Raw genomic sequence first — 27,163 nt, 5'->3', positions numbered from 1 at the left:
CCTAATTCGCACCAAGTCCCGTTCACCCATCACCCCTGTGTTTGCTGACCTGCATTGGCTCCTGGTCCAGCAAAGTCTCGATTTTAAAATTCTCATCCCTGTTTTGAAATCCCTCCATGGCCTCGCCCCTCCCTATCTCTGTAATCTCCTCTAGCCCTACAGCCCTCTGAGATCTCTGCACTCTAATTCTGGCCTCTTGCGCATCCCCAATTTTAATCGCTCCACCATTGGCAGCCGTGCCTTCAGCTGCCCAGGCCCTAAGCTCTAGAATTCCCTCCTAAACCTCTCTCTCCTCCTATAGGACGTTTCTTAAAACCTACCTCTTTGACCAAGCTTTTGGTCATCTGTCCGAATATATCCTTCTGTGGCTCGGTGTCAAATTTTGTTTGATAACACTCTTGTGAAGCACCTTGGCACATTTTACTACATTAAAGGTGCTATATAAATACAAGTTGTTGTTACTACTTCAATAGAATGTTTTGTGTTCCCATGTGTTTGTTTCTGCAGCAGATGTTAAATCTGTCACAGTGTAAGCTTTTTACAGTGTTTTTGTTTTAAAAAATTGTAAGATCATTGCATCACCTCACACTTTTGGTAAATTGCTTTACAAGAATATTTAGTAGATGAGAATAACTTGCTTGTTATTGATATAACTTGCACTATTGCTCAGTTCTGCTCATTTCTAAAATTTGCTTAAAAATTGTATCTTTGTCCTATGTGGAAATGTCTTTGTGTAACAATATTAGACACATTTAAGTGTTTGTGTGGAGGAATAAAGGGGAACCCTCCAATATCTTGCTGCCTTCTGCAAATATATCTTGCAGTTGTGACATAGAACTGTAACCTATATTCGAGTCAAGGCACTGTCTGACCAGTAGTCAAGAGATAATGGCCATATTTTTAAGAAATGTATTTTCCGAATACTGTACCCTGTCTTCATTTGTCATAAACCTGCTGTGCAAGCTGTGATGTATAGTACTGTCATTACAGATGCATTGTTAGAGGGTTTTCCACAAGGTTCTTCTTGCACTGCAATTAATTTATTGCAGTAAACAATATGTATTGCTCTCACTGCAGCAAAGTGGATTTTTTTAATGAGGTGGATGTTATTACTGCAATAAATCAGTGCAAACTTGTAATGTATAATTCAATGTGTGTATTCCCACTGTTACTTCACTGAATAAGCCGACAGTGCATCAATGTCAGTCAGGCCCAGAGCTCAAAAATGCTCCAGACTGTTCTCCCACTTGGTATCTAAATATGTTTCTTTAATTTGCTTGTAAATAAACACAATTTAAGATACAATGAGAATGCTGTGCCACATGCTTAATTTTTAAATTACATTATCCCTGTGCAGTAGTAAAAAAAATAGTTTATTTAGTTCCCATAAAGCATGTTGTCTCCACAGATTTGTGCACAGTTGCATTTTAAAAACAAACTAAAATCAATCCAAATTGGTTTTAGCCGTATGTTCCAAAGGAATAAACTAATTCAAATTGATTCACTTGAAATTCAGTTGCATTTTCCAAATCAATTGAATTGATATGCACTTATCATGATACTTAATCAGATTGTACAAAATTTGTGAATATTCATAAAAACCTGCCTGAAATGATTTCAATTAAAGTGATTTCTCAGTTGTGTTGGGGTAGATTCAGATGCAAACAAAATATTTTTAGGACTACATTGCCAATCTTGGAGCAAACTGTCATTATGTCAATGAGCCGACTGGTCTCCTTTTATACTGTACTAGTCTATGTTTTCGGGATACTTGTCCCGTACGTCTGAGATAGCTGGTGTTGCATTCTGTTGGACAGTAGTGATTCTTAGCTGCCTATCATGTGTGACTGTCGTTGTCAGTTTTTAGCTGCCTGGTAACCGAGGAAAATGTGTCTTTCCAGTAAACCAAGGAAGTTGCTCACTGAGTAGAAAGAAACTCTGTAGCCCGTTGTGCTGCTGTATTGAGGTAGGACAGCTTAGCTGCCTCCAGAAGCTAGAGTTCTTGTTACAATGAAACAAAATTTTAAGTGTTTTTAAAATTGTGATTTAACATTCAATCCTGATACATTTATTGATTTTATTCTGAACATGCTATGACTAACAGGAATCTATCTGAGTAGTACATATTTCGAACCATTTGCATACCTACTGTCAGTTAACCCACTAAAGGCACTGACTGATGAGAGCGTCATTGATGGTCAGGTCTGCAGTTCTGGTAAAGGATCACAGCAGCGACTATATAAAATGAAGGGTACAAGAAACTAGAGCAAATAGGAATGAAAATGTGGTCTAAAAATATGTAATCGTTGGTGCAAACTAAATCACATAAGAATAAGATTTCAGCTCGTGCAATTCCCAGCAAAATCGTAAATGCATTCTTTATACATGCATTAATGATTTTGCTCTAAATAGTGAATAATGAAGTATTCCACTATAAAGCATACTAAGAGCAGTAAGGGAGATGTAGCTGAGACAAAGATTGGGAGAAGAAAAAAGCCATGACCTGTTGGAACTTCAGTGAGGGAACGTGCAAGCCCGTAGCTGGCTGTCAGAGACCATGAAAGCCTGTAAATGAAAATATAATCATCACTTATGCGACTTACATTTTGATGGCGTACTGGAGGGGAGATGAGAGAAAATGCAACAGAGCATAGCAGATGTGTTCTTACGTGCAGCTCAGGAGAGGCATATGGGGCCAACCCTCACGAGACCCACAAAAATTGTGAGATTGAGAGGAATTTGAAATTGAATAAAAGTCAAACAATTTTCAGGTAAAAACTCAGTGCACTTATAAGTAATTACTTTAAAATCTGGAAATTTGTCATAGAGAAAATTACAGGTTAAAATTGTTATTCCTAAAGCGGTTTCGATTGTCCTATTACTTTGAGCCAAAAATAACATCAGCTACATTTTGAAAACAATTTTGCACCTGTTTTTTAATTATTTTATACATTTCTGTTTCTATGCAATGTCCTCAATTGGCCTTCATTTTGTTACTCCACAGATTTAAAAAAAAAGGTCTCCACTGGTCTTTTCTCTGTTTCTCCTCAAAAGATTGATTCTTGCCTGCAGTACAGTTTCATTGGCACGTGCAGTCTTCCAGTGCCTCGCCTAACTGGTTGCTCTTCATTCATGAGCTTAGACAGTGACTGCCAGCAGGCACTGAATCATGGGAAGCATCACAACTGAATCTAAACCAGTGCAAGTGTGGACACATTCCAGTATGGTATCACTAGATGGTGGTCAAGAGGGGAAAACCTTGACAGCCTTTCCCCTCACTGGTTCAGGCTGCTGAAGCCAGTTGTAGCATTTTGCTATTTCCCTGGCTGAAGTCAACTGATTCAGCACACCAGTGATCAAACCCTGGGTTCTGCATGGGCAGTACCACACAGCCTTTAGGCCACTGTGTTTTTGGGGAACCAGCAATAAATTCCAAATCGGAATTTAAATTACTTCGCAAAACCCTAAGTCCAATCATGAATCTGATTAGTAACAAAATCTTAGACACTTCAAAAAGCTGTAGTGCTGATATTTTCTAAAATGAGTGTTGCTTATAAAATATAAGTTGAAAGTGTTTATTTCATTAAATGAGAAGATAGAAGAGAGTGTCAAAATATGAGCTCGCCTTTAAGTAATTGCATTTTTTCAGAAGCTGTATGTTAAAGGAGTGTTGTTACTGGAGTGATTTTGTAATCTGCACATTTTGCCTTGGAAACATAGACCTGATTTACCATAGTCAACTGTAATCTGCATTGCAGACAGCATTTTTGTAAAGAATGCATTTTCATTAATGTTTTTGTAGTTACAGTAAACAATATTTTGCAAAGTAAATGATCTATTTCTATTGACCTTAAAAAATGCGGTGACATTTCCAAGGAGTGAATTCGATGTCAATAGAGTAAACCTTAATGCAATTAATTTAAAATTCACTGATCCTGTAAATATGCTGCATAACCTCTGCATAACCAATTTTGAAATATCCCAGACACAACATGGTCAAACAGTGAAGCTTATGATTTAAAGATCATAGTGCACATCAATCTGGAAATGTTCGATGGGTTACAAAAAATTCAGTTAGTCATGGTATTTCACAAAGTAATGTAGTTATTCCCTTAGGGTAGAATTATCAGGAATAAATAAGAGGATTTACAGTACAGAAAATAAACTGAGTAGTTCAGGGTTGCATGATTCAGACACCACATATGATCCTTAGTGGCATTTGCTACATCAAATGTGGATTATTTTCTACAAATCACTATCACGCCAATGTTTTATTTATAGTTAAGGTACTGGTATTTTTTTTAACAAGAACATTGCTTTATGTTGTAATATAAAGGTTTTTATGGTGTCCTATTTTACGTGGAATTGGGATGGTTGCCAAGTTGACACGATTGATTGTCATTGGAACTTGTACATCTGTAATTAAGCAGATACATGGTCACATCAGGATGCTCTATAAATTACAACTAGAATGGAAAGTAGAATTGAAGTGGGGCAGACAGGAAAATGGAGAATCACAGTGCAGGGAGGGAAAAAGTTTCAGCAGGAGAAAAACAGGGCACATAAAATCAAGGAACAGCTGGGATGCCAATGAAATATCTTTCAGCTGGGAAACTAGCAAAGTGGGCGAGCTGCATATTAGCATTGCAAAACAGTTCCAAGAGAAAGACATAGGACTTGTTAACCATTGCTGTAAATTCCATATTGGCATATGAAGGGTAAATAAACCTTATTTTGTTGACTTGTCCATGAAATTTGTATATGCTTTGGTCTGTGCTGAGTTAGATGATCTCGTCCAGGGTAGCTGCTACAATTGGTCTCAGTAATCTTGAACTCAGGAGGAAAAATCAGCCAGGGTTCCTGTTGCTGATCACTGCCCAGTGAGAGTATGCAAGAGTGCAGACTTTAGCAGAGGAATGAGTTGGGCTCAGCTCTGATTCTTGGTCAGATAATCTGCTGACATCTATGTCTAAGGTCCTGCATGAAGCACTGTCCCTTGGACAAGATACTGGAGGATTGTAAGTACTGCTGCAGTTATACCTTGGGATGGGTTACCATCTTCAAGAAAATAGGGAAGAAAACTTGGAGGGGAATATTTATTATGAATTGTCTATATTCACTTTTTAAATTTGAACAATACTGTCAGCAGTAAATTAACAACTTAAGTGCAGTTTCTGCAAAAGTATGCCTTTGAAAGGGGCTCAATTGTTTTGCACAGGAAAAGTGAACTGAGCAGGCCGACATTAGTGTTTTTTTTATTCGTTCATGGGATGTGGGCATCGCTGGCAAGGCCAGCATTTATTGCCCATCCCTAGTTGCCCTTGAGAAGGTGGTGGTGAGCCGCCACCTTGAATCGCTGCAGTCCGTGTGGTGAAGGTACTCCCACAGTGCTGTTAGGGAGGGAGTTCCAGGATTTTGACCTAGCGGCGATGAAGGAACGGCGATATACTTCCAAGCCAGGATGGTGTGTGACTATGAGGAGAATTTGGAGGTGGTTGTGTTCTCATGCACCTGCTGCCCTTGTCCTTCTAGGTGGTAGAGGTCACAGGTTTGGGAGGTGCTGCCGAAGAAGCCTTGGCGAGTTGATGCAGTGCATCTTGTAGATGGTACACGCTGCAGCCATGGTACGCCAGTGGTGGAGTCAGTGAATATTTAAGGTGGTGGATGGGGTGCCAATCAAGCGGGCTACTTTGTCTTGGATGGTGTCGAGCTTCGTGAGTGTTGTTGGAGCTGCACTCATCCAGGCAAGTGGAGAGTATTCCGTCACTCCTGACTTGTAGATGATGGGAAGACGTTGGGGAGTCAGGAGGTGAGACACTCACCGCAGAATACCTAGCCTCTGACCTGCTCTTGTTGCTGCAGTATTTATGTGGCTGGTCCAGTTAAGTTTCTGGTCAATGGTGACCTGCAGGATGTTGATGGTGGGGGATTCAGTGATGGTAATGCCATTAAATGTCAAGAGGCGGTGGTTAGACGCTCGCTTGATGGAGATAGTCATTGCCTGGCACTTGTGTGGCGCGAATGTTACCTGCCTCGTATCAGCCCAAGTCTGAATGTCATCCAGGTCTTGCTGCATGCGGGCATGGACTGCTTCATTATCTGAGGAGTTGTGAATGGCACTGAACACTGTGCAGCCATCCGTGAACAGCCCCACTTCTGACCTTATGATGGAGGGAAGGTCAGTGATGAAGCAGCTGAAGATGGTTGAGCCTAGGACACTGTCCTGAGGAACTTCTGCAGCGATGTCTTGGGGCTGTGATGATTGACCTCCAACCACCATAACCATCTTCCTTTGTGCTAGGTATGACACCAGCCAGTGGAGAGTTTTCCCCCCCGATTCCCATTGACTTCAGTTTTACTGGGGCTCTTTGATGCCACACTCAGTCAAATGCTGTCTTGATGTCAGGGGCAATCACTCTCGCCTCACCTCTGAAATTCAGCTCTTTTGTCCATGTTTGGACCAGGGCTGTAATGAGGTCTGGAGCGGAGTAGTCCTGGCGGATCCCAAATTGGGCATCAGTGAGCAGGTTATTGGTGAGCAAGTGCTGCTTGATCGCACTGTCGATGACACCTTCCGTCACTTTGCTGATGATTGAGAGTAGACTGCGGTAATCGGCGATAATTGGCCGGGTTGGATTTGTCCTGCTTTTTATGGACAGGACATACGTGGGCAGTTTTTCACATTGTTGGATACATGCCAGTGTTGTAGCTGTACTGGAACAGCTTGGCTAGAGGCACAGCTAGTTCTGGAGCACAAATCTTCAGCACGACAGCCGGGATGTTGTCGGGGCCCACAGCCTTTGCTGTATCCAATGCACTCAGCCGTTTCTTTATATCACATGGAGTGAATTGACTTGGCTGAAGACTGGCTTCTGTGATGGTGGGGATCTCAGGAGGAAACCGATATGGATCATCCACTCTACACTTCTGGCTGAAGATGGTTGCAAACGCTTCAGCTTTGTCTTTTGTACTCACGTGCTGGGCTCCACCATCATTGAGGGTGTGGATATTCATGGAGCCTCCCCCTCCCGTTAGTTGTTTAATGGTCCACCACCATTCACGCAATATAGTTTGCTGCTCAAGTGCAGGTGTGCTTTTTAAGGTTATGAAGTCTGATTGGTAAGTGAATACTAGCTGAGTTCATTCAAAAGTTAATTGCTATTCTGATTGAAGATCAGAACCCTGAGTTAAGATCCAACAGATATTGTGGCTCCTGGACTCTGCTGTTAACAGAGCTCTTCTCTGTGCACTAAAAATGACTGTCTTTTGCTTCATTATAAATTTTTGGACACAGTAATTTGCAGAAGACACTATGATGGAAGGGAACTACACATATGTATAAAATGTTTATATTTTAGTAGATTTCCCATACTGTTATTTACTATAAATAAAAGGATAGTGCTGTCTGTCTGTCTGTATGTCCGCTATACACTCAAAAGTTATAGAGCGTACCTACACATATGTTATATCAAAAGAAAGGTTATGATCAGGGGAGTGTCATAGGCGTATTTACTTTTTGGTCAGACAAAAATTGTTCAGACAGTAGACAAAACACGTTCAAAAATCCGCTCATTAGCAGTTGACCAATCCTACCGCTCATTAGCGTTGAGTGACGTGATGGTTGACCAATCCTACGGGGTGGGCGGGGCCTAATCATTCAAACTGCCATTAGTGCGGGAGCTGAGCGGCGGCCGTTAAACACCTGCTGGGCTTCAAGCTAAAAAAATGGTAATGGGGATTAAATGATATGAAATATAGATTTCCAGCAAAAAAAAAGTTGGTTTTAAAAGAAAAAAAAATGCATTTGCAAAGGGGACTCGGGCTTTCCCCCCCTCGGCAGTGGATGAGCTGCCCTCAGGCCTCGAAGCCTCGGCCTCTCCTCACCAGCCACGCCCGAGCTAGGCACCGCCCGTCCCGCTGGGCCCGATTCCAAACCAGCGGTCTGCGATCGCTGCCATCTTGGTAAAGGCTGGCAGGGCGGGGCGGGGCCGAGCGTAGCCATCGTCGCCATCTTGGTAAAGGCTGGCGGGGCGGGAGACAGCGAGCGCGTGAACGTCGGCGGCGGCCCGGAGCGGGACCTGAGCTAAGGTGAGTCGGGCCGGGCCTCACGTGCTAGGCCGCGCACGGGCCAGCCCTGAGGCGCTGATCCGCACACGGGTTCTTCGGGTCACCGCATCCGGGCTCTGAGGAAAGGGAGAGAGAGAGGAAATCAGGGAGACACACTGGGAGGGAGAGGAGGAGAGGGGGGAGGGAGAGGAGAGGTGGGGGGAGGGAGAGGAGAGGTGGGGGGGAGGGAGAGGAGAGGTTGGGGGGAGGGAGAGGAGAGGTTGGGGGGAGGGAGAGGAGAGGTGGGGGGGAGGGAGAGGAGAGGTGGGGGGGAGGGAGAGGAGAGGTGGGGGGGAGGGAGAGGAGAGGTGGGGGGGAGGGAGAGGAGAGGTGGGGGGAGGGAGAGGAGAGGTGGGGAGGGTGAGGAGAGGGGACGGGGAGGGGAGGGGGAGGGAGGGAGAGAGAGTAAAGCAGGGAGAGACAGGGGGAGGGAGAGAGAGAGGGTGAGGGAGGGAAAGAGTGAGGTGGGAGAGGGAGGGAGAGCTCGCCTTCTTCCTTCCTTTCCTTCGCAGGGGTCCATCGGGCCAGGCCTGAGGCGCTCCTTCCCCCCCTCTCCAGGCTAATCCCGAACTAAATCCAGCAGTCTCTCTCGCTCTCTTCTCCCCCCGTCTCTCTCTTCTCCCCCCGTCTCTCTCTTCTCCCCCCAGTCTCTCTCTCTCTCTCTCCCCCCCGTCTCTCTCTTCTCCCCCCCAGTCTCTCTATCTCTCTCCCCCCCCCCCAGTCTCTCTCTCTCTCTCTCTCTCTTTCCCTCTCTCTCTCTCTCCTTCCCACACAGACAGACAGACAAACTCTTTATATATATATATATATATATATATAAATTATTTCTACTTTTTTCATAACAACATGCCCTCAAAAAACCCTCGGCACTGCCGGGCACTCCAGCTAGTTTACTATAAATGCGATTGTGTTTTTTTAATGACAGTAGTAGTATGGCCTGTAATGCACTATATTATTTTGCTGCTAAGGTGGAAGTGTGAATAAGGTCAGAAGGCATCATTGCTAGAAATAAACACAGCATGACTTCATTTAGAGTTGAATTGTTATTTGGTGAGCAAAGTTTGCGGATTTTAATGTGCTTGTCAAGTTGCAGCTCAGAAGCAGCCAGCATTTTAAGAGTGCTTTGCATCTGTAACAAACAGTGACACTCACAATGGGATGTCAACCCACTTATATACTGCTCTTGTATATTTTTATTATAACAATTAATATGTTGGCCCGGATTTTGCCATCAGCGGCAAAGGGACAGCACTCGCCGCTGACCTCGACGAAAGCTGCCCACAAAGATTTAGCCGGCTCTGTGGCGTCGATTTCTCTTATTACGACGTCAATTTAATTCTGCCGCCATTTATAGGGGATCTTTGGCATCCAGGAACGGTGAAGTCATCAAGCAGGCTGAGCAGCCAATCAGATTGAAGAATCCTCACAGACAGCAAACCAGGAAGTAAAAAGCACTGATTGTAATGCACTTTTAAATCATTTTACAGAGAGCAAATAAAGATTGGGACATATACATCCCATTAAGGTAGAAGCTGAAATATCATAAACAAACTTTAATAAAAAATTAATTTTTATTTTTTTAATTAAAAAAAATCTCTGGCATTTTTATCATGGCGGGAATGAGACTCCACACTTCTAAAATTAGTTTTTCAGGGCCAGAGAGGTTGTTCAGTGATAATTATGACTTAATATGGTGTTAAAAACTCAGTTGCACCGCATTGAACAATGCTTAACTTTTTCCAATGGCTTTTACAACGAGAGTAGTTGGCAATAAGTTGAAGTTCACGTCAAATCACTCTGTGCTGATTGCATCTGTGAAGATGGCAACAGCGCACCCGGTGGAGGAGCACGGTATCACTGACAGCAACTTTTAAATTTCCACGTGTAACTGCACATGTTTGGACACCAGAAGTTGCTGTCAGTTTTACACAGTAATGACAGTGAACACTGACAGTTTCGCCGCAAATTCCGGGCATTACGTTTTTAAGAAAAGGCCTCCTGAGAGTTTCCAGACCTCCATATTCATTCAGAAATTTCCCCCCTCCCTTGCTATGTGGGCAAGAGTCTCCTGCTACTGTTTGCTTTTATTTGTGCTATGAGTGTCCTTTGAATGGTTTGAAAAAGGAAGCATTGGGACCAAGACCAGGGAGCGGGTGGGCCTAGACTCTTCCCCATTCTCTCATAAATAATGCCTTACAACTTTCTATAAAAAATTATAGAGCAACTAGTCTATAAAAAATTTATAGACCACTACATTGGAGGTGGGATTAGGAGAGGTCGTCGGGGATGGTGTTGGAAGTGATCTCCTTGCTTGTAATTTGACTGAAGTGTTTCTGTGTTGGCCAGAGTCTCTGAAGGGAGTTTCATGATTACGGTGATTCCTCAAAGTAAGCCTGTCAGAATTTTGAGTCTATCTGCTGGTCTCTGTTGGAGGAAAAGTAAGAGAGAGATAGGAAAGGAAAGAAACTGAGTGAGAAGCATACAGATTGGTTTGCCCTGAGGCACCTGGTACTAGTATTGGCTGCACTCAGATAAACTGGGTCTACATGCAGCCTAGCAGGTGGTTCTTAAAGGGAGTACCTGTTGTGCCACAACCAACAAAAGGTAAGTTTTTAAAATATACTTACTTGAATGTGCAGCTGGGAGGAGTAGGAGTGCTTCTCATGACCCTATATTCCAATAATGTGGGCCCTACTCTTACCCACCCCTACCTCCCCCGATTGCCACCGTTCCCCTACCTCCCAATCCAATTGCTCCCCCTTCCGGTTGCATCCCTTTCTCACCTTACCTGAGGCCCGCAACAATGCCAGCAGCAACCTGATCTTTGATCGCGCATCACTGGCGAGCTTCCTGTTGCTGTCCGCAACACACTGGCTCAATGAAAATAAGGCCCAAGGCCTGGAGATAAGTACATCATCCAACTGCCTCTTGAATGATTCCAGAGTTTTTGTCCCCATTATCCTATGCAGAAGACCATTCCAGGTACTAGCTACTCTCCGTGTAAAGAAATACTTCCTGACATTAGTCCTGAACTTACCTTTTACTAATTTGTTCAGTGTCCCTTTCCAGTGGTTATAGTTTAAATGCTCCAGATTAACCTTTTTTTTATTCTACTTAATATCTTGTATACCTTTGTATTCACTGCCTTTTAAGGCAAAATTTGAAATTTTCTAACCTTTCCCATAACCTAGTCTTTTGAAACTGGGATCAAACTCCTGACCCTTCTCTGTACTATTTCCAGGGTTTAAATGTTTCACTTGTGTCTCAGTGATCAGACCAGAATACAGTACTTAAGGTGTGGTCTGACCAGAGCACCATACAGCTTCAATATGATGACTACTTTACCCATTTGGCAATACAGTTCAGTATTTTGTTTGCAGATTCATAATCATCACTAAACAGAAAAGATAGATTAATGTTTTGGGTGCACAATCTTTATTAGAATATCATAACTGGAAGACTTAATACTTATGTAAACCATCAAAGTGCAATGGTAAAGATACTGTAGGATAACAGGGGCTCTTTGGTTTTATTAAAGTGCACACTATTTCAAAAACAACATTATTTCCATTGGCAGAAAGACGTGCTAAGTGCCGGTGACTGGTTTTGAAATAGTTACTATTACAAGAAAGTTAAGTGTCATCAGTTATGTAATTACACAGTTTTGAAAATGTTTATGTTTGGGAGCTTGCATCTGAAATTTTGTACCAATGGGCGATCTTTACTTGGAACAATGGACTGTTGCAAGCGATAGGTTTGCTCTTGTGCATTGAAGTGAGCTGCTTGCTGAAAAGTGTTCTGTGCTTATGCAAATACTTGTAAAGATGATGAAAGTTGAAGTAAGTAGTAAAGTTGAATAATTTTTTTTACAGTATATAAGGTTTATTTTATGACGAGGCGAGCAGTAAGTGGAAATGTTTTTGAAAAGATCTTTGAGAAGCCTGCTAAGATTTGTTTTGCCAGTGATGTTGCCATTTTTATGTTTCACATTGTAATGTTAGAATAAATTTTTGCAATAACAAGAGCTATTTTATTTTGTGTCCTAGGTGCATGTTATCGGCGAGTAAATGTTGTATGTTAACAATTTTACTAAGATGGTCCTCAAAATAATTTTTTCATTTAGCATGTGGTGTTTTGTATTGGGAAATGAGCCTAGGTGCTTGTTATGTGCAAACATTTCTTAGTGACTGCAGATTTCCTTAAATCCAAAAACATTTGCAAATTTCACATTTAGTTTACAAAAACCGGTTTAGTTTAGCGATAATTTTCAATGCGGTTAATAGATAATCTTTTGTTCAAGACATGCATCCAGATTGGGTTATAAAAAACGTAAGCAGCAAGATCACCTTTTGACATAATCTTTGAATTTCTTATTTTCTTTTCAAGCTAATTATTTTGATCTTTCCCTTTAGCCTATTGGAGCCATTAACCCAAAAAGAGCAGCCTTCTTTTCGGAGCGCCATGAAGGCTGGGAAGATGACCAGGTTCCTGCTTTCCACTATGGGACTCATTATTCGACCAGTAGCTTCACTCTTGCATGGTTGTTAAGAATTGTAAGTACAATAACTGTAAAATTTAAAGCTGCTTCATCCAGTCAGCACATTAATGTGTCTCTTCCATTGAAAAAGCATTAGCAACAGTCCCTTGATTAAAGCTGGATAAAACAGCACAAAGCAGACATAAATCCTACACATAAACTGGAGTACTTAGGCTAATTCCAGGTAATTACTTATACTTGATTTTTTTTCAAAATCAGAATATATTTTAAGATCATTTAAAATTAATTTCATAGCTTCATTTTAGCATATATTGGGCATAATTAGGTGATAATTTGAAAACACTGCACATAAAGTATACCCGTAAAATAATTTACAGTTAATAAAGCTCTTTATGATGTGAAGCCTCATATAGAAAGAAAGATGTGAAGAACAGCTTTCTTCAGTAGCACTCAGTTACTATTGCACTAGAGCATATTTTTATACACTGTTAGTTAAGCATTGACGATTGCAAATAAACGTACCTGTTATTGTTCAATAATGGTAGTAAGAACCTCGCCCCTCCCTATCTCTAATCTCTTCCAGCCCCACAGCCCCCCAAAATATCTGGGCTCCTCTAATTCTGCCCTCTTGAGCATCCCTGATTATAATCGCTGAACTATTGGTGGCCGTGCCTTCTGTTGCCTAGGCCCTAAGTTCTGGAATTCCCTCCCTAAACCTCTCCGCCTCTCTACCTCTTTCCTCCTTTAAGACGCTCCTTAAAACCTACCTCTTTGACCAAGCTTTTGGCCATCTGCCCTAATTTCCCCTTATGTGGCTCAGTGTCAATTTTTTTGTCTTATAATACTCCTGTGAAGTGCCTTGGGAAGTTTAACTATGTTAAAGGCGCTATTGTGGCGGAGACCACATAGGGACAGTAACACAATTCACTATGTTTAGCCAATGTTGTTATCGCTCCACGTTATGTACGGAACTTGGTTGGGTTATCGGGGCAGGGTCCCTTTAAGAGTCATCAATTGTGTGATGACATCATAGCCCTGCGACGAGGCCGAGTCCCTCAGTCCATGCGGAGAGTTAATAAAGCTAACACGCGTTTTTTTTTGCTGCTACGAAGGCCTCGCAGTCTGTTGATTTCCAGCGACTCCAACATTGGTGACCCCGTTTCTTTTTTGGACGTTTCCAAAGACTTTATCCGAGATGGCGACGAACGCCGTTTCTCTCAAATTACCGGAGTTTTGGGAACGACAGGCTGCCGCTTGGTTCGCCCAGGCCAAGGCTCAGTTTGCACTCCGGGACATCACTGCGGACGACACGAAGTATTATTACGTCGTCTCTGCTCTCGGCAGCTCCACTGCAGCCAGAGTCGTGAACCTGCTCGAGGACCCCCCGGAGCACCACAAATTTGCGACACTGAGAATGCACCTCCAAGAGACTTTTGGACTAACTGAACCCGAGCATGCACGCCAGCTTCTCTCTCTACCCGGGCTTGGCGACTCCAAGCCCTCAGAACTGATGGACCACATGTTAACCCTCCTGGGCAAGCACAAGCCGTGCTTCCTCTTCAGAGAACTGTTCCTACAACAGCTGAGAGGGCAGGTACGGTCGGCTTTAGCCAACTCTCATATTAGTGATTTCCGCGACCTGACCAAGGAGGCCGACAAATTTTTCTCCACTGGGCAACAGTACTGCGCAGCCATGCGGGGCCCTGCCCCCACCACCACAGCCCAACGGCGGCAGCCCCCAAACATGTGCTTCTACCACGCGCAGTTCAGCTCAAAAGCTAAGAAGTGCCAGCCCCCGTGCAGCTTTACCGCGTCGGGAAACGCGAAGGCCCACTCATTAGCTACCATGGCTGTCGGCCGTTCAGGTAGTCTGTTATTCATTACGGACACTGACTCTGGACGTCGTTTCCTCTGCGACACGGGTGCCCAGGTGAGCGTCCTGCCCGCGTCAACCATAGACATACGGGGGGGAACCACGGCCCCGCCCTCGAAGCCACCAACAGCAGTTCCATCCGTACCTTCGGGAAACGGAGCGTGGCGCTGTGTTTTGGCGGGCAGCGTTTCGCTTGGGACTTTGTTACAGCGAAAGTGTCCACCCCCCTTCTCAGCGCTGACTTCCTCTGCGCCAATGGCCTTTTGGTGGACGTCAAGAACCGACGTCTCGTCCACGCTGAGACTTTCAGTTCGCTCCCGTGTTCGCTCAGTAGTTCCAGCACGACGAAGTTGTCCAGCGCACTCTCGGCCTCCGACGAGTTTTCCCGCCTCACCAGGTTCCCGGGCCTCACGAAGCCCACACTCTCGTCCACCGCCACCAAGCACGGGGTAGAACACCACATCCCGACCACCGGCCCGCATGTCTACGCCCGCGCTCGGCGCCTCGACCCGGGGAAACTCGCCATCGCTAAAGCCGAGTTCGACACGATGGAGCGCCTCAGCATCATTCGCCGGTCAAACAGTCCGTGGGCCTCGCCCCTCCACATCGCACCGAAACCAGGTGGCGGTTGGCGCCCGTGCGGCGATTACCGGCGCCTCAACGACGCTACGACCCCCGACCGCTACCCGATTCCACACATCCAGGACTTTTCCGCCCGCCTGGCCGGGAAAGTTGTTTTCTCTAAAGTGGACCTCATTCGGGGTTACCACCAGGTCCCCATCCGGCCGCAAGACCTCCCGAAAACCGCGGTGATCACCCTGTTCGGGCTGTTCGAATTCCTCCGCATGCCATTCAGTCTCAAAAACGCAGCTCAGGCTTTTCAACGCCTAATGGACACTGTGTTACGGGACCTGCCATTCCTGTTCATCTGCCTGGACGACATTCTCATCGCCAGCGCCTCCAGGATGGAGCATGTGTCCCACCTCCGGACTCTCTTCGAACGCCTCAGCCAGCACGGCCTAATCGTCAATCCGGCCAAGTGCCAGTTCGGGCTGTCCTCAATCGACTTTCTCGGGCACCGCATCACGAAGGACGGGGCGGTGCCACTGCTGTCGAAAGTGGAGGCCGTGAAGGATTTTCCGAGACCCCTCACCGTGAAGGCCCTGCAGGGGTTTTTGGGCATGGTGAACTTTTATCATCGCTTCGTTCCCCGGGCAGCCCAGCTTATGCGGCCCCTTTACGAGGCCCTCAAAGGCAAGCCTGCCAAGCTCGCCGTCGACTGGTCCGAGGAGATGGCCAATTCTTTCACGGACACGAAAAGGGCCCTGGCTAACGCGACCATGCTGGCGCATCCGTTGCCCGATGCGCCGATCGCTCTCACCACTGACGCTTCGGACTATGCTGTCGGCGCCGTCCACGAACAGTGGGTCAACGACACCTGGCAGCCGCTCGCATTCTTCAGCCGGCAGCTCCGCCCCAACGAGTGGAAGTACAGCACCTTCGATCGCGAGCTTCTCGGCCTCTACCTCGCCATCCAACACTTCCGTTTCCTGCTGGAGGCCCGCCCGTTCACGGCGTTCGTGGACCACAAGCCGTTGACCTTCGCCATGGCCAAAGTTTCCGAGCCGTGGTCAGCCCGTCAGCTGCGCCAGCTTTCCTTCGTCTCCGAGTTCATGACGGACATCCAGCATGTGGCTGGGAAAGACAACCCCGTCGCCGACTGTCTCTCCCGGGCCGTCGCCAGCGCCGTACACCTCGGCATCGACTACACCTGCATGGCGGCCGACCAGGCCTCCGATCCGGACGTCCAGGCCTACAGGACGTCCAGGCCTACAGGACGGTTGTCACGGGACTTCAGTTAGCGGACGTCGCGTTTGACGATGCCGGCACCACGCTCCTGTGCGACGTCTCCGCTGGGCAGCCGCGCCCCGTCGTGCCCGATGGGTGGAGACGGCAGGTTTTTGACGCCGTCCATAGCCTTTCCCACCCGGGCAGGAAGCCGTCACAGAAGCTGGTGGTGGCTAAGTTCGTCTGGCATGGGCTCAAGAAGGACGTTCGCGATTGGGCCAATACCTGTGCTCGAAAGTGCATCGCCATACTAAGGCCCCGTTGACGCCTTTCGCGGTGCCCGAGAGACTGTTCGACCATGTTAACGTGGACCTGATGGGGCCCCTGCCGCCCTCCCGCGGGTTCACCCACCTCCTCACGATGGTCGACAGAACCACCCGATGGCCGTAAGCCGTCCCGCTGTCGTCAGCAACGTCCGCCGATGTGGCTCGGGTGTTCATCAACACTTGGGTCGCCTGATTTGGCGCCCCATCTGACGTCTCCTCCGACCGGGGGCCCCAGTTCACGTCGGAGCTCTGGAACGCTGTCGCCCAAGGCCTCGGGTTGAGACACCACCGCATATCACCCTCAGGCTAACGGGCTGTGCGAACGGTTTCATCGCTCCATGAAGGCCGCGCTCCGGGCCAGCCTCCGGGACGACAGTTGGATCGACAGACTCCCGTGGGTCATGCTGGGACTCGGGACCGCCCCCAAGGAGGACCTCCAGTACTCGTCCGCCGAGCTCGTCTACGGGCAGCCGCTGCGGGTTCCTGGGGATTTCATCCCCAACGCCACGGACCCTTGGTCCACAGCCCATCAGCGGCCCGCCCTCCTGGACAACGCCAAGGTTTTCGCGCCGGTGCCCACGTCGCAGCACAGTCTCCCTCAGTCCCACGTTCCGCCCAACCTTCGTGCGGCGGAGTACATTTTCGTCCGCCACGACGCCCACCAGGGACCTCTTCACCCACCCTACGACGGACCATTCCGTGTCCTGGAAGCCGGGGACAAGGCCTTCGAGTGGATGTCGGCGGTAAGCCAGACTACATTTCCGTGGACCGTCTTAAGCCAACCCACCTGGATCTGGACCAACCCGTTGGGTTGGCTCAGCCCCCGCGGCGGGGCCAACTTCCGACTTCTGCACCCTCAGTCCACCACCGAGCTTCCGGGGACCCTCCGGTGACCCCCCCGGTCCCCGCCCCGGACTTAAGGAGCCGTTTCGGCCGTGTGATCCAGACCCCTCAACGACTGACATTGCCAGTTCTAGTGAATTCTGGGAGGACGTATGTGGCAGAGACCACATAGGGACAGTAACACAATTCACTATGTTTAGCCAATGTTGTTATCGCTCCACGTTATGTACGGAACTTGGTTGGGTTATCGGGGCAGGGTCCCTTAAGAGTCGTCGATTGTGTGATGGCGTCATAGCCCTGCGACGAGGCCGAGTCCCTCAGTCCATGCGGAGAGTTAATAAAGCTAACGCGCGTTTTTCTTTGCTGCTACGAAAGTCTCGCAGTCTGTTGATTTCCAGCGACTCCAACACTATATAAATATAAGGTGGTGTTGTTGTTAACCCCTCAATTTCATTCGTAAAACAACAACACGTTAATTTAATATATATAGCAAAAAATGCTGGAAATGCAGAGAGGGTCAGGCAGCATCTGTAAAGAGCAAAGACAGGTTAATGGCATTTTGGGTATGCAACTCTTCATTAGAACTCTTCATATCTTCAGCACTTTCTGTTTCTATTTCATATTTCCAGTAATTGCAGCTTTTTCTTTGTATTTTACATTGATTCTATAGTTCTTGATTATTTTAAGTAACTGCCCACTCTTCCTTATTTCACTTTTTTCTTTGAGTACTGATATTCTTTCAACAGTTCAAAAGTCAAATATTATAACATAGATTAACGATTAGACTTTCAGAACATTTCATACAGCTACAATTCTCTCTTCCCCCATACGGGTCCTGGCCACCCTTTTGCACCTCACCCAAGTGGCCATTAATGTATTAACCTAAACACCAAGTGCCAGCAATATGTAGACTAATTTCAGATAATGATTTTGGAATGCATTACAGCTGAGCCTGATCCTGACCTCACCCAATGTCCATAAGAACATAGTGATCAGGAGTGGGAATACCAGCTGATTTTCTCCCCCTCCCCCATCTCCCCTCAGGAATGAGGTAGAGAGCCACTGTCAGTAAATGAGAAAGAGGGAATGGGAGAAAAGAGAATGAGATGGGGAAAAAAAGGGATAAGACATGAGGGGTGAAGAGGAAAGAAGAGATAGGTAGAAAAGGGGAAGAGAATGAGAGATGGGGATAGAGAATTAGCCAAAAGTCGAAAGACAGATTGAGAGACAGAGGGAGAGGAATGAGAAGGATAGGAAAAGGAGGGAATGGAAGACATGGAAAAAATTGGAGGAGTCAAAGAAGGAGAAAGAAAGACTTGCATTTAAAAAGTGCCTTTCACGACCACCGGACGTCTCAAAACGCTTTACAGCCAATAAAGGAATTTTTGGAGTGTAGTCACTGTTGTAATGTGGGAAACGCGGCAGCCAATTTGCGCACAGCAAACTCCCACAAACAGCAATGTGATAATGACCAGATAATCTGTTTTTTGTTATGTTGAGGGATAAATATTGGCTAGGACACCGGGGATAACTCCCCTGCTCCTCTTCGAAATAGTGCCATTGGATCTTTTACATCCACCTGAGAGGGCAGACAGGGCCTTGGTTTAACGTCTCATCCGAAAGACGACACCTCCGACAGTGCAGCAGTCTCTCAGCACTGCACTGGAGTGACTCAGAGGCAAGTGTGCTACCAACTGAGCCACAGCTAACAGATGGGGAAAGAGGGAATGAGAGATGGGAAAGAGCAAATGCTGAACTAAATTACTCTTTTTCTTCCATGCTTCATGATTTCTTTAGAATTGCATATTTTTTAACATGGTAGTTGCTTATTTGTATTGCACAGCAAATGGTGTTTAGTGTGTAAGTAGACAGATATTTACCATTTTAAACTATACATATTTTTTCTCACATTTACCCTGTTTGAATTCCCATTGCTGCCTTCTGTAATCCGCACTTCCTGTATCGGCTACAATCATAGAGTCATAGAGTTATACAGCACAGAAAGAGGCCCTTCGGCCCATCACGTCCGCGCCGGCCATCAAGCCCTGTCTAATCTAATCCCATTTTCCAGCATTTGGTCCGTAGCCTTGTATTCTATGGCATTTCAAGTGCTCATCCAAATGCTTCTTGAATGTTGTGAGGGTTCCTGCCTCTACCACCCTTTCAGGCAGTGAGTTCCAGATTCCAACCACCCTCTGGGTGAAAAAGTTTTTCCTCATCCCCTCTAAACCTCCTGCCCCTTACCTTGAATCTATGCCCCCTTGTTATTGACCCCTCTACTAAAGGGAAAAGTTCCTTTCTATCTACCCTATCTGTGCCCCTCGTAATTTTGTACACCTCAATCAGGTTCCCCCTCAGCATTCTCTACTCCAAGGAAAACAACCCCAGCCTGTCCAGTCTTTCTTCATAGCTGAAGCGCTCCAGCCCAGGTAACATAGTGGTAAATCTCCTCTGCACCCTCTCCAAAGCAATCACATCCTTCCTATAGTGTGGCGACCAGAACTGCACACAGTACTCCAGCTGTGGCCTTACCAGCGTTTTGTACAGCTCCATCATAACCTCCCTGCTCTTATATTCTATGCCTCGGCAAATGAAGGCAAGTATCTCATATGCCTTTTTAACCACCTTATCCACCTGTTCTGCTGCCTTCAGGGATCTATGTACATGCACACCAAGGTCCCTCTGATCCTCTGTCTTTCCTAGGGTCAAGCAATAGACTAGTTTTACTTAACAAAAGCTGTACTACTGATCGACCAGACTAATTTTACCAGTCTGGATATTAAATTGAATCCAACCCATCCCACCCTTGACAGGCTCTGTAACTTCCCTCTCTCATTGGGTAGATTTTGCAAGTTTTCAGTCAGTCAGTCTGCTAGCTGGAGCAGTGGTATAGTAACAGAGCATTCTATATTTTGGAGAGAAAAAAAACTAGCATAGCCACTGCTTTCTTGTACAAATATAGCTCCTGCAACCAAGTAACATTAAAAATAGCAGTTCAACTATCCCGATCATTCAGCATAAGGAAGAAGTCAGGAATATCTACAAAGCGGAAAGTAGGAGGAAGCAAAGTTTATTACAAAAATTTTTTTTTTACGTCTTTACTAAGCTGATTACATTAAGAATAAGCTCTTTAAATTGCAAAAAATTGGATATTGTTTATCCAACAAATCAATCCAATTAAAAATAGCCCAAGTAAGTTAATCCACAAATTTGTCTTGGTGCAGAAGTGATCAAGGAGACATTTCGCAGGGAAGTTCTGGCAAGTTTCCATAATCTGACTTCCGACTTGTGCCAAAGCTCAATGTCTGTCAGATATTGTCTTTTCCATAACTGACTAATTATGGTTGTTTAGTATACTTTAAATACTGGGTGGTAATTTTTTCTCAATGTTACTTAATCTTTTCCTGTGCAGGAGCCATTTACTACCTTCTTTCTAAACCTACAAGGAGGAAAATTTGATCATGCTGACAGAACGTTTTCAGCAGTGTCCAGAGCATGGCGCAACTGCCAGCGTGATACCTCTGATGTAAAGGTATGTAAGAATCATGTTCTACATTGTACTGAAATTCTGCGTGTGTTAGTCTTAAACAATGTGGCCAGTTTTTTCTAAAAGTACAACATTCAGAAACATTGATGTATCTCATGAAGTGAAGAACTTCTAAAGTGACTGTATTTAAGTTAGAGCAGATGTTCTTGTAAAAGTTCTTGGTCATGGTTGATAAGGTATACACACAGAAGTAATTTCCCATGTTGGTTATGATCTGGTGCACCTACACGGTTCCATACCTACCTATTTCTATCTTAGCCAGACACCACCTGTAATTGCTGGTCCTTCAATGCCCCATAGTCACATCTAGCGAATCCTAAGATTTAATTCTCTCATTCCTCATATACATGTTGCCTCTCACCGTGGTTTCAGCTTTTGCATGTTTGCTGGCGACACAGTTAATTCCACGACTGCTGGACACTGTGTAGTGTATGTACCTTTAAGAGGAACTATGTTTTTGAAGCCCCTGTATACTGTAGTGCCGGTGGTGACCACTCGGGTATATAAGCCTGTGTAGCGTCTTGTGTAGTTTAGTTCACCTCCAGACTTTGTTCAGTAAACACTTGTTAAATCAACTCCTGCATTCCGTGTCTCCATTAACACACGGATCTAACAGTGGCGACGAGTTAGAAACGAACTTACCTGCAATTCGGCAGCACCTCAAGGGGATCGATTCCTCAGACGAAGGTTGAAGCCAGAAGCAAGAAAAAAAAACTGTGGTTTCACCAGCTAAACGGGCTGGTGGCAGGTAGTGTTCTGATCCTTCCTGGGCTGCGGCGGGCTAGAGCTCGATCGGGTGGCTCTGCAATGGGGCCGGGCAGCGAGTCGGGAAGCAGAAGCAAAGAGAGACAGAGGGTGGAGCACTCAGGGGGCGGCCGGTGCTGCAAAGCAGGTCGGCGTTCAGACCGAGCAGAGGGAGGGGAAAGACCCAGAGGGTCCACTCCACAACGGGAACGGTTCTCCAAGTAACGGAGAAACTATTTAAGAGATATATATTTTTCAAAAAAAGTAGAAATGCCGCGAAAAGCTGCAGGTCGCAACGGGAACAGCGTTGGCAGCAGCGGCAGCGGTGGGAAAGCGTGGGAGGCGCCATCTTAACTCGGCGGGGAAGAAAGAAAAGCGCGGGAGGCGCCATTTTGATCCATCGGGGACGGAGGAAAAGCGCGGGAAGCACCATTTTAGATTTTCAAGATGCCGAAGACTGGCAATGTTACTGCTTTCGATACTGATATAGAAGATTGGACCACATATGTGGAAAGAGTGGAGGTATATTGCAAGGCGACTGAAGTAGCGGATGATAAAAAGGCATCGGTACTTCTAAATCTGATGGGCGCAAGGACATACGGGCTGTTACGAAACTTGATCACTCCAGCCAAACCGATGGACAAGAATTTTAAGGAGATTGTTGATACCTTACAGGAGCACTTAAACCCAACACCGCTGCTGATAGCGGAACGATTCAAATTCTTCAGGAGGAATCAGCACAAGAATGAAAGTAACGCTGATTACCTCACCGAATTACGAAAGCTGTCAAAGCACTGCCAATTCGGGGCAGGACTGGCAGATTCTCTCCAAGACAAATTTGTCTGCGGTCTCCTAAGCGAAGGAACACAGAAAAGACTACTTTCTGAGAAAGATTTGACACTGGACAAGGCTTTCAGTGTGGCTGTATCATATGAAGCAGCAGCAAGAGGAGCTGCAGAGATACAGCAAAAGCCACAGGACTTCGGCACCCATGAAATGACACAGGGTTTCGAGAGATGTTATCGCTGCGGCAGATCCACCCATGACCAGAAGGACTGCTGGTTCAAGGACAAAGCATGCAGGCAATGCGGAAAGATGGGACACATTGCACGTGTATGCAGATCTGGAAAAAAATCCGCTGACAGTAAAAAGGTCAATAAGGAAAAGTACAGAAAGGTACAAATGATGACGGACAGTAGCTCCGAAGACCAGAAAAACGATAGCGACTCCGGAAACAAGAGACTAAGCTGTCTCAAATTACATAATGTAATTGCCAAAGAAGATTACCAGACCATTTGGGTTACCCTCACGATAGCGGGGTCCCCAGTCAAAATGGAGCTCGATACAGGATCAGCTCTGACCGTCATGAGTCGACGGGATTACGAGCGGCTATTTCCGCATATACCTTTGAAAGACACATCCATTGTCTTGAAGACATATACGGGGCAGAAAGTATACCCCAGAGGGAAAATAAGGGTGCCTGTTGTATACAACGGCAAGGAAATACAGAAGTTGTATTTATACGTTCTGCAAGATGGTGGTCCACCGTTGTTGGGACGTGAATGGATCAGAAAGATACGTTTAGACTGGCACTCCATTCAGGCACTGACGGTGACCAGTAAGAAAAAAAATGATGATAACGTCATACCTGGACGATTAAAAGAAATCTTGGCTAACGCCAAAGAAGTGTTTCAACAGGAACTAGGAACCCTGAAAGGCGCCACCGCCTCAATAAAAGTGGAAGATGCGGCAATTCCCAAGTTTTTTAAGGCAAGGCCGGTGCCATATGCAATTCGTCCAGCCGTCGAGGCAGAGCTGGAGAATTTGGAAAAAGCAGGCGTGTTATCCAAGGTAGATTGGAGCGAGTGGGCAACACCCATCGTCCCGGTCATGAAGAAAACGTTGAATAATGATAAATCTGAAGAACAGAGAAAAATTCGCATCTGTGGGGACTTCAAGGTGACTGTAAACCCGGTTCTTCACATGGTACAGAGGATAGAAGATATTTTCGCCTCACTATCTGGAGGGAAACGTTTCACCAAAATTGACTTAGCACAGGCATATCTACAGATGGAGGTTGAGGAGGCCTCTAAAAAGTATCTCACGATAAACACACACAAAGGCCTGTACCAGTACAATCGACTGGTTTTCGGAGTCGCATCAGCTCCGGCTATCTGGCAAAGAGCTATGGAGCAAGTCCTGCAAAGGATTCCGGGGACTCAATGCTACCTAGACGACATCCTTGTAACGGGAGAAAACGACAACGAGCACCTTGCCAACTTGGAGCAGGTGCTCACGAGGCTGAGAGAACGGGGCCTACGAGCAAATCGCCCCAAGTGCGAATTTTTCCAGAAACAAATATCATATTGTGGCCATGTCATTAACGAAGAAGGGTTCCATAAGTCACCTGAAGAAATTGAAGTGGTCGTAAAAGCCCCAGCGCCTGAAAATGTCTCACAATTAAGATCGTTCCTGGGATTAATAAATTACTATCATAAATTTTTACCGAACTTGTCAACGGTTCTGCACCCTCTTAACGCACTGCTACAAAAGGGAATAGTTTGGAAATGGAGCGAAGACTGTAAACGTGCCTTCCATAAATGCAAAGGCTTGATCACGTCCAGGGAAGTGCTGGCTCATTACAACCCATCAATGCCAATCAGACTGGCGTGCGATGCATCCCCTTACGGCGTGGGAGCGGTATTATCGCATAGATTCCCTGATGGCTCGGAGCGGCCGATAGCTTTTGCGTCACGCTCATTGAACTCAGCTGAGCGTAACTATGCCCAGATCGACACGGAGGCACTCAGCCTGGTGTGGGGGGTGAAGAAATTCAACCATTACCTACACGGACAAAAATTTACCTTGTTGACTGACCATCAACCCCTCGTCTCCATATTCAGCCCTAAAAAGGGCGTTCCCATTATGACAGCGCAAAGGCTACAGAGGTGGTCCCTTTTCCTAGGGGCACATCAATATGACATAGAATACAAAGGAACAAAACAGCATGGGAATGCTGACGGGTTATCGCGCCTACCGTTGCCAACGGTAGAAGAGGCGCCTACAGTGGACCCAGTGGAGATGTTCCACTCGACCATAGTGGAATGTCTACCGGTGACAAATTCTACCATTGAAAAGGAAACAAGAAATGACCCGACTCTCTCACGAGTCTACGATTTAACGGTGAAGGGATGGCCAGCACATGGCGAACCACTGTTGCTAGCATTCTCGCAAAGAAGAGAACAGCTGTCAGTGTGCCGAGGAACCTTGATGTGTGGATCCAGAGTGGTGATTCCACCCAAACTCAAGGATAAAGTGCTAAAGGAGCTTCACGAGGGGCATCTGGGTGGAGTGACAATGAAGAACTTAGCCAGAGCGTTTGTGTGGTGGCCAGGTATCGATGGAGACATCGAAGAAATGACCAAGAGCTGTCTAGGATGTCAGAAGGTCCAAAACGCCCCACCATACGCCCCTCTACATCCATGGGAGTGGCCCTCATCTCCATGGCAAAGGGTACATATCGACTTTGCTGGTCCATTTATGGACTCGATGTTCTTAATCGCGGTGGATGCACACTCCAAGTGGCCGGAGGTAATAAAGATGTCCTCCACCACCACGGAAAAAACCATCACAGTATTAAGGACCATATTCACCTGAACAGATCTGTTCTGATAATGGACCGCAATTTGTATCCGAAGAATTCAGGAAGTTCTTAAAAAACAATGGGGTTAAGCACTACACGTCCGCCCCATACCATCCCGCCGCCAATGGATTAGCTGAAAGGTTTGTCCAGACCTTCAAGAAGGCCATAAAGGCCATGGGTAATGAAGACATAAATCTACAACATAAGGTAGATAACTTCTTGTTTGCGTACAGGAATGCAACACGTGGTTACAAACCAAACCCCCGCCATGATGTTTTTCAATAGAAGACAAAGATGCCGGCTGGATTTGGTCAAGCCAAACGTCAGAAGGGACGTAGAGAACCGGCAATTTCAAAGCATGAATGAAAGGCCAACTAGAACCTTCCAGATAGGTCAACCAGTTTTGGCCCGGGACTACCGTACCGAGAAATGGCAGCCTGGAACTATTTGCACACGACTAGGACCGCTGATGTATACCGTGGACATTGGAGAAAGCATAATAAGGCGCCATGCTGACCAGATCCTAGAGTCATCCGAAAAAGGACAACCTACACCACAACTCTATGCGCCTAGTGATGAAGCAGAGATACCCATAGTATCTACCTCCGATCCGGTGATACTGGAACCAGATGAACCCGACACTGGCATTGAAGCCGAATCAACCTTGCCAAAAGAACCTACTACACTACCGAGGCGTTATCCGGACCGAGTCAGGAAGCCTCCAGAGAGACTGAATTTGTAATTGATTAACTTCAGCAAATGTGTATATTATTGTTCTTGTAAAAATGTTATTTAATGATTACTTAAAATGTTATGTACTATTTATCTAAAAGGGGAGGAATTGTAGTGTATGTACCTTTAAGAGGAACTATATTTTTGAAGCCCCTGTATACTGTAGTACCAGTAGTGACCACTCAGGTATATAAGCCTGTGTAGCGTCTTGTGTTGTTAGTTCACCTCCAGACTTTGTTCAGTAAACACTTGTTAAATCAACTCCTGCATTCCGTGTCTCCATTAACACACGGATCTAACACACTGAGCTAAACTTTGAGATCCACATCTAGTCCATCAACAAGACTAGATAATTTCATCTTCAAAATATCACCCTCCTCCAAACTCTCTCCATCACAACTGAAACCCTCATCCATGCTTTCATCACCGCCAGGCTCAATCTCTTAAGTGTTTTCCTCTCTACACAAAGATTAACTCATGCCACCTGCATCTTGACATCAGCTCCATCCTGCTTACGTATCACTCCTGTTCTTACTAACTTCCACTGGCTCCCTATGCCCCTGTGCATTGATTTAAAATTCCTTGCCCTTGCTTAAAAATTCCTTCATGACCTAATTCCAACCTTCCTTTGCAACTTTCTCCAGCCCTCGCCTTCCACGCCCCTTCAGCTCACACCCTCCACTTCTGAGTCTGAACTACTGTTCATTTTTTCCCCATGCACTCTTTCACTGCACCCAACAGAGGCCTCAGTCCTCATTGCCCTATACTCTGAAATTATCTTCCTAGAATCATAGAAATTTACAGCACAAAAGGAGGCCATTCATCCCATCATATCTGCGCCATTCAAAAAAGAGCTATCCAGCCTAATCCCACTTTCCAGCTCTTGGTCCGTAGCCTTGCAGGTTAAGGCACTTCAGGTACATATCCAAATACTTTTTAAATGATGACGGTGTCTGCCTCTAGCACCCTTTCAGGCAGTGAGTTCCAGACCCCCACCGCCCTCTGGGTGAAAAAAATTGTCCTCAACTCCTCTCTAATCCTTCTACCAATTAACTTTAAATCT

At 45.9% G+C, this 27,163-nt stretch overlaps 1 protein-coding gene across 2 annotated transcripts in view; it reads left to right on the top strand.

Moving 5' to 3' along the window:
* lrba (LPS-responsive vesicle trafficking, beach and anchor containing) overlaps positions 1 to 27,163 on the top strand; it is a 991,104-nt gene that overhangs the window by 726,851 nt on the left and 237,090 nt on the right. For both annotated transcript variants that reach the window (XM_086011652.1, XM_086011642.1), the window contains exons 44-45: positions 12,519 to 12,659; positions 20,847 to 20,966. In XM_086011652.1, the coding sequence (XP_085867778.1) occupies positions 12,519 to 12,659; positions 20,847 to 20,966 (261 nt within the window). The remainder of the gene's footprint in view (positions 1 to 12,518; positions 12,660 to 20,846; positions 20,967 to 27,163) is intronic.

The sequence above is a fragment of the Somniosus microcephalus genome, chromosome 2 (assembly GCF_052327205.1).
Source record: "Somniosus microcephalus isolate GS21.2 chromosome 2, FLI_Smic_1.0, whole genome shotgun sequence".
NCBI classification, from domain to species: domain Eukaryota; kingdom Metazoa; phylum Chordata; class Chondrichthyes; order Squaliformes; family Somniosidae; genus Somniosus; species Somniosus microcephalus.
Note: the sequence above shows the minus strand (reverse complement) of the source record. Positions and strands in the feature narration are given on the sequence as shown.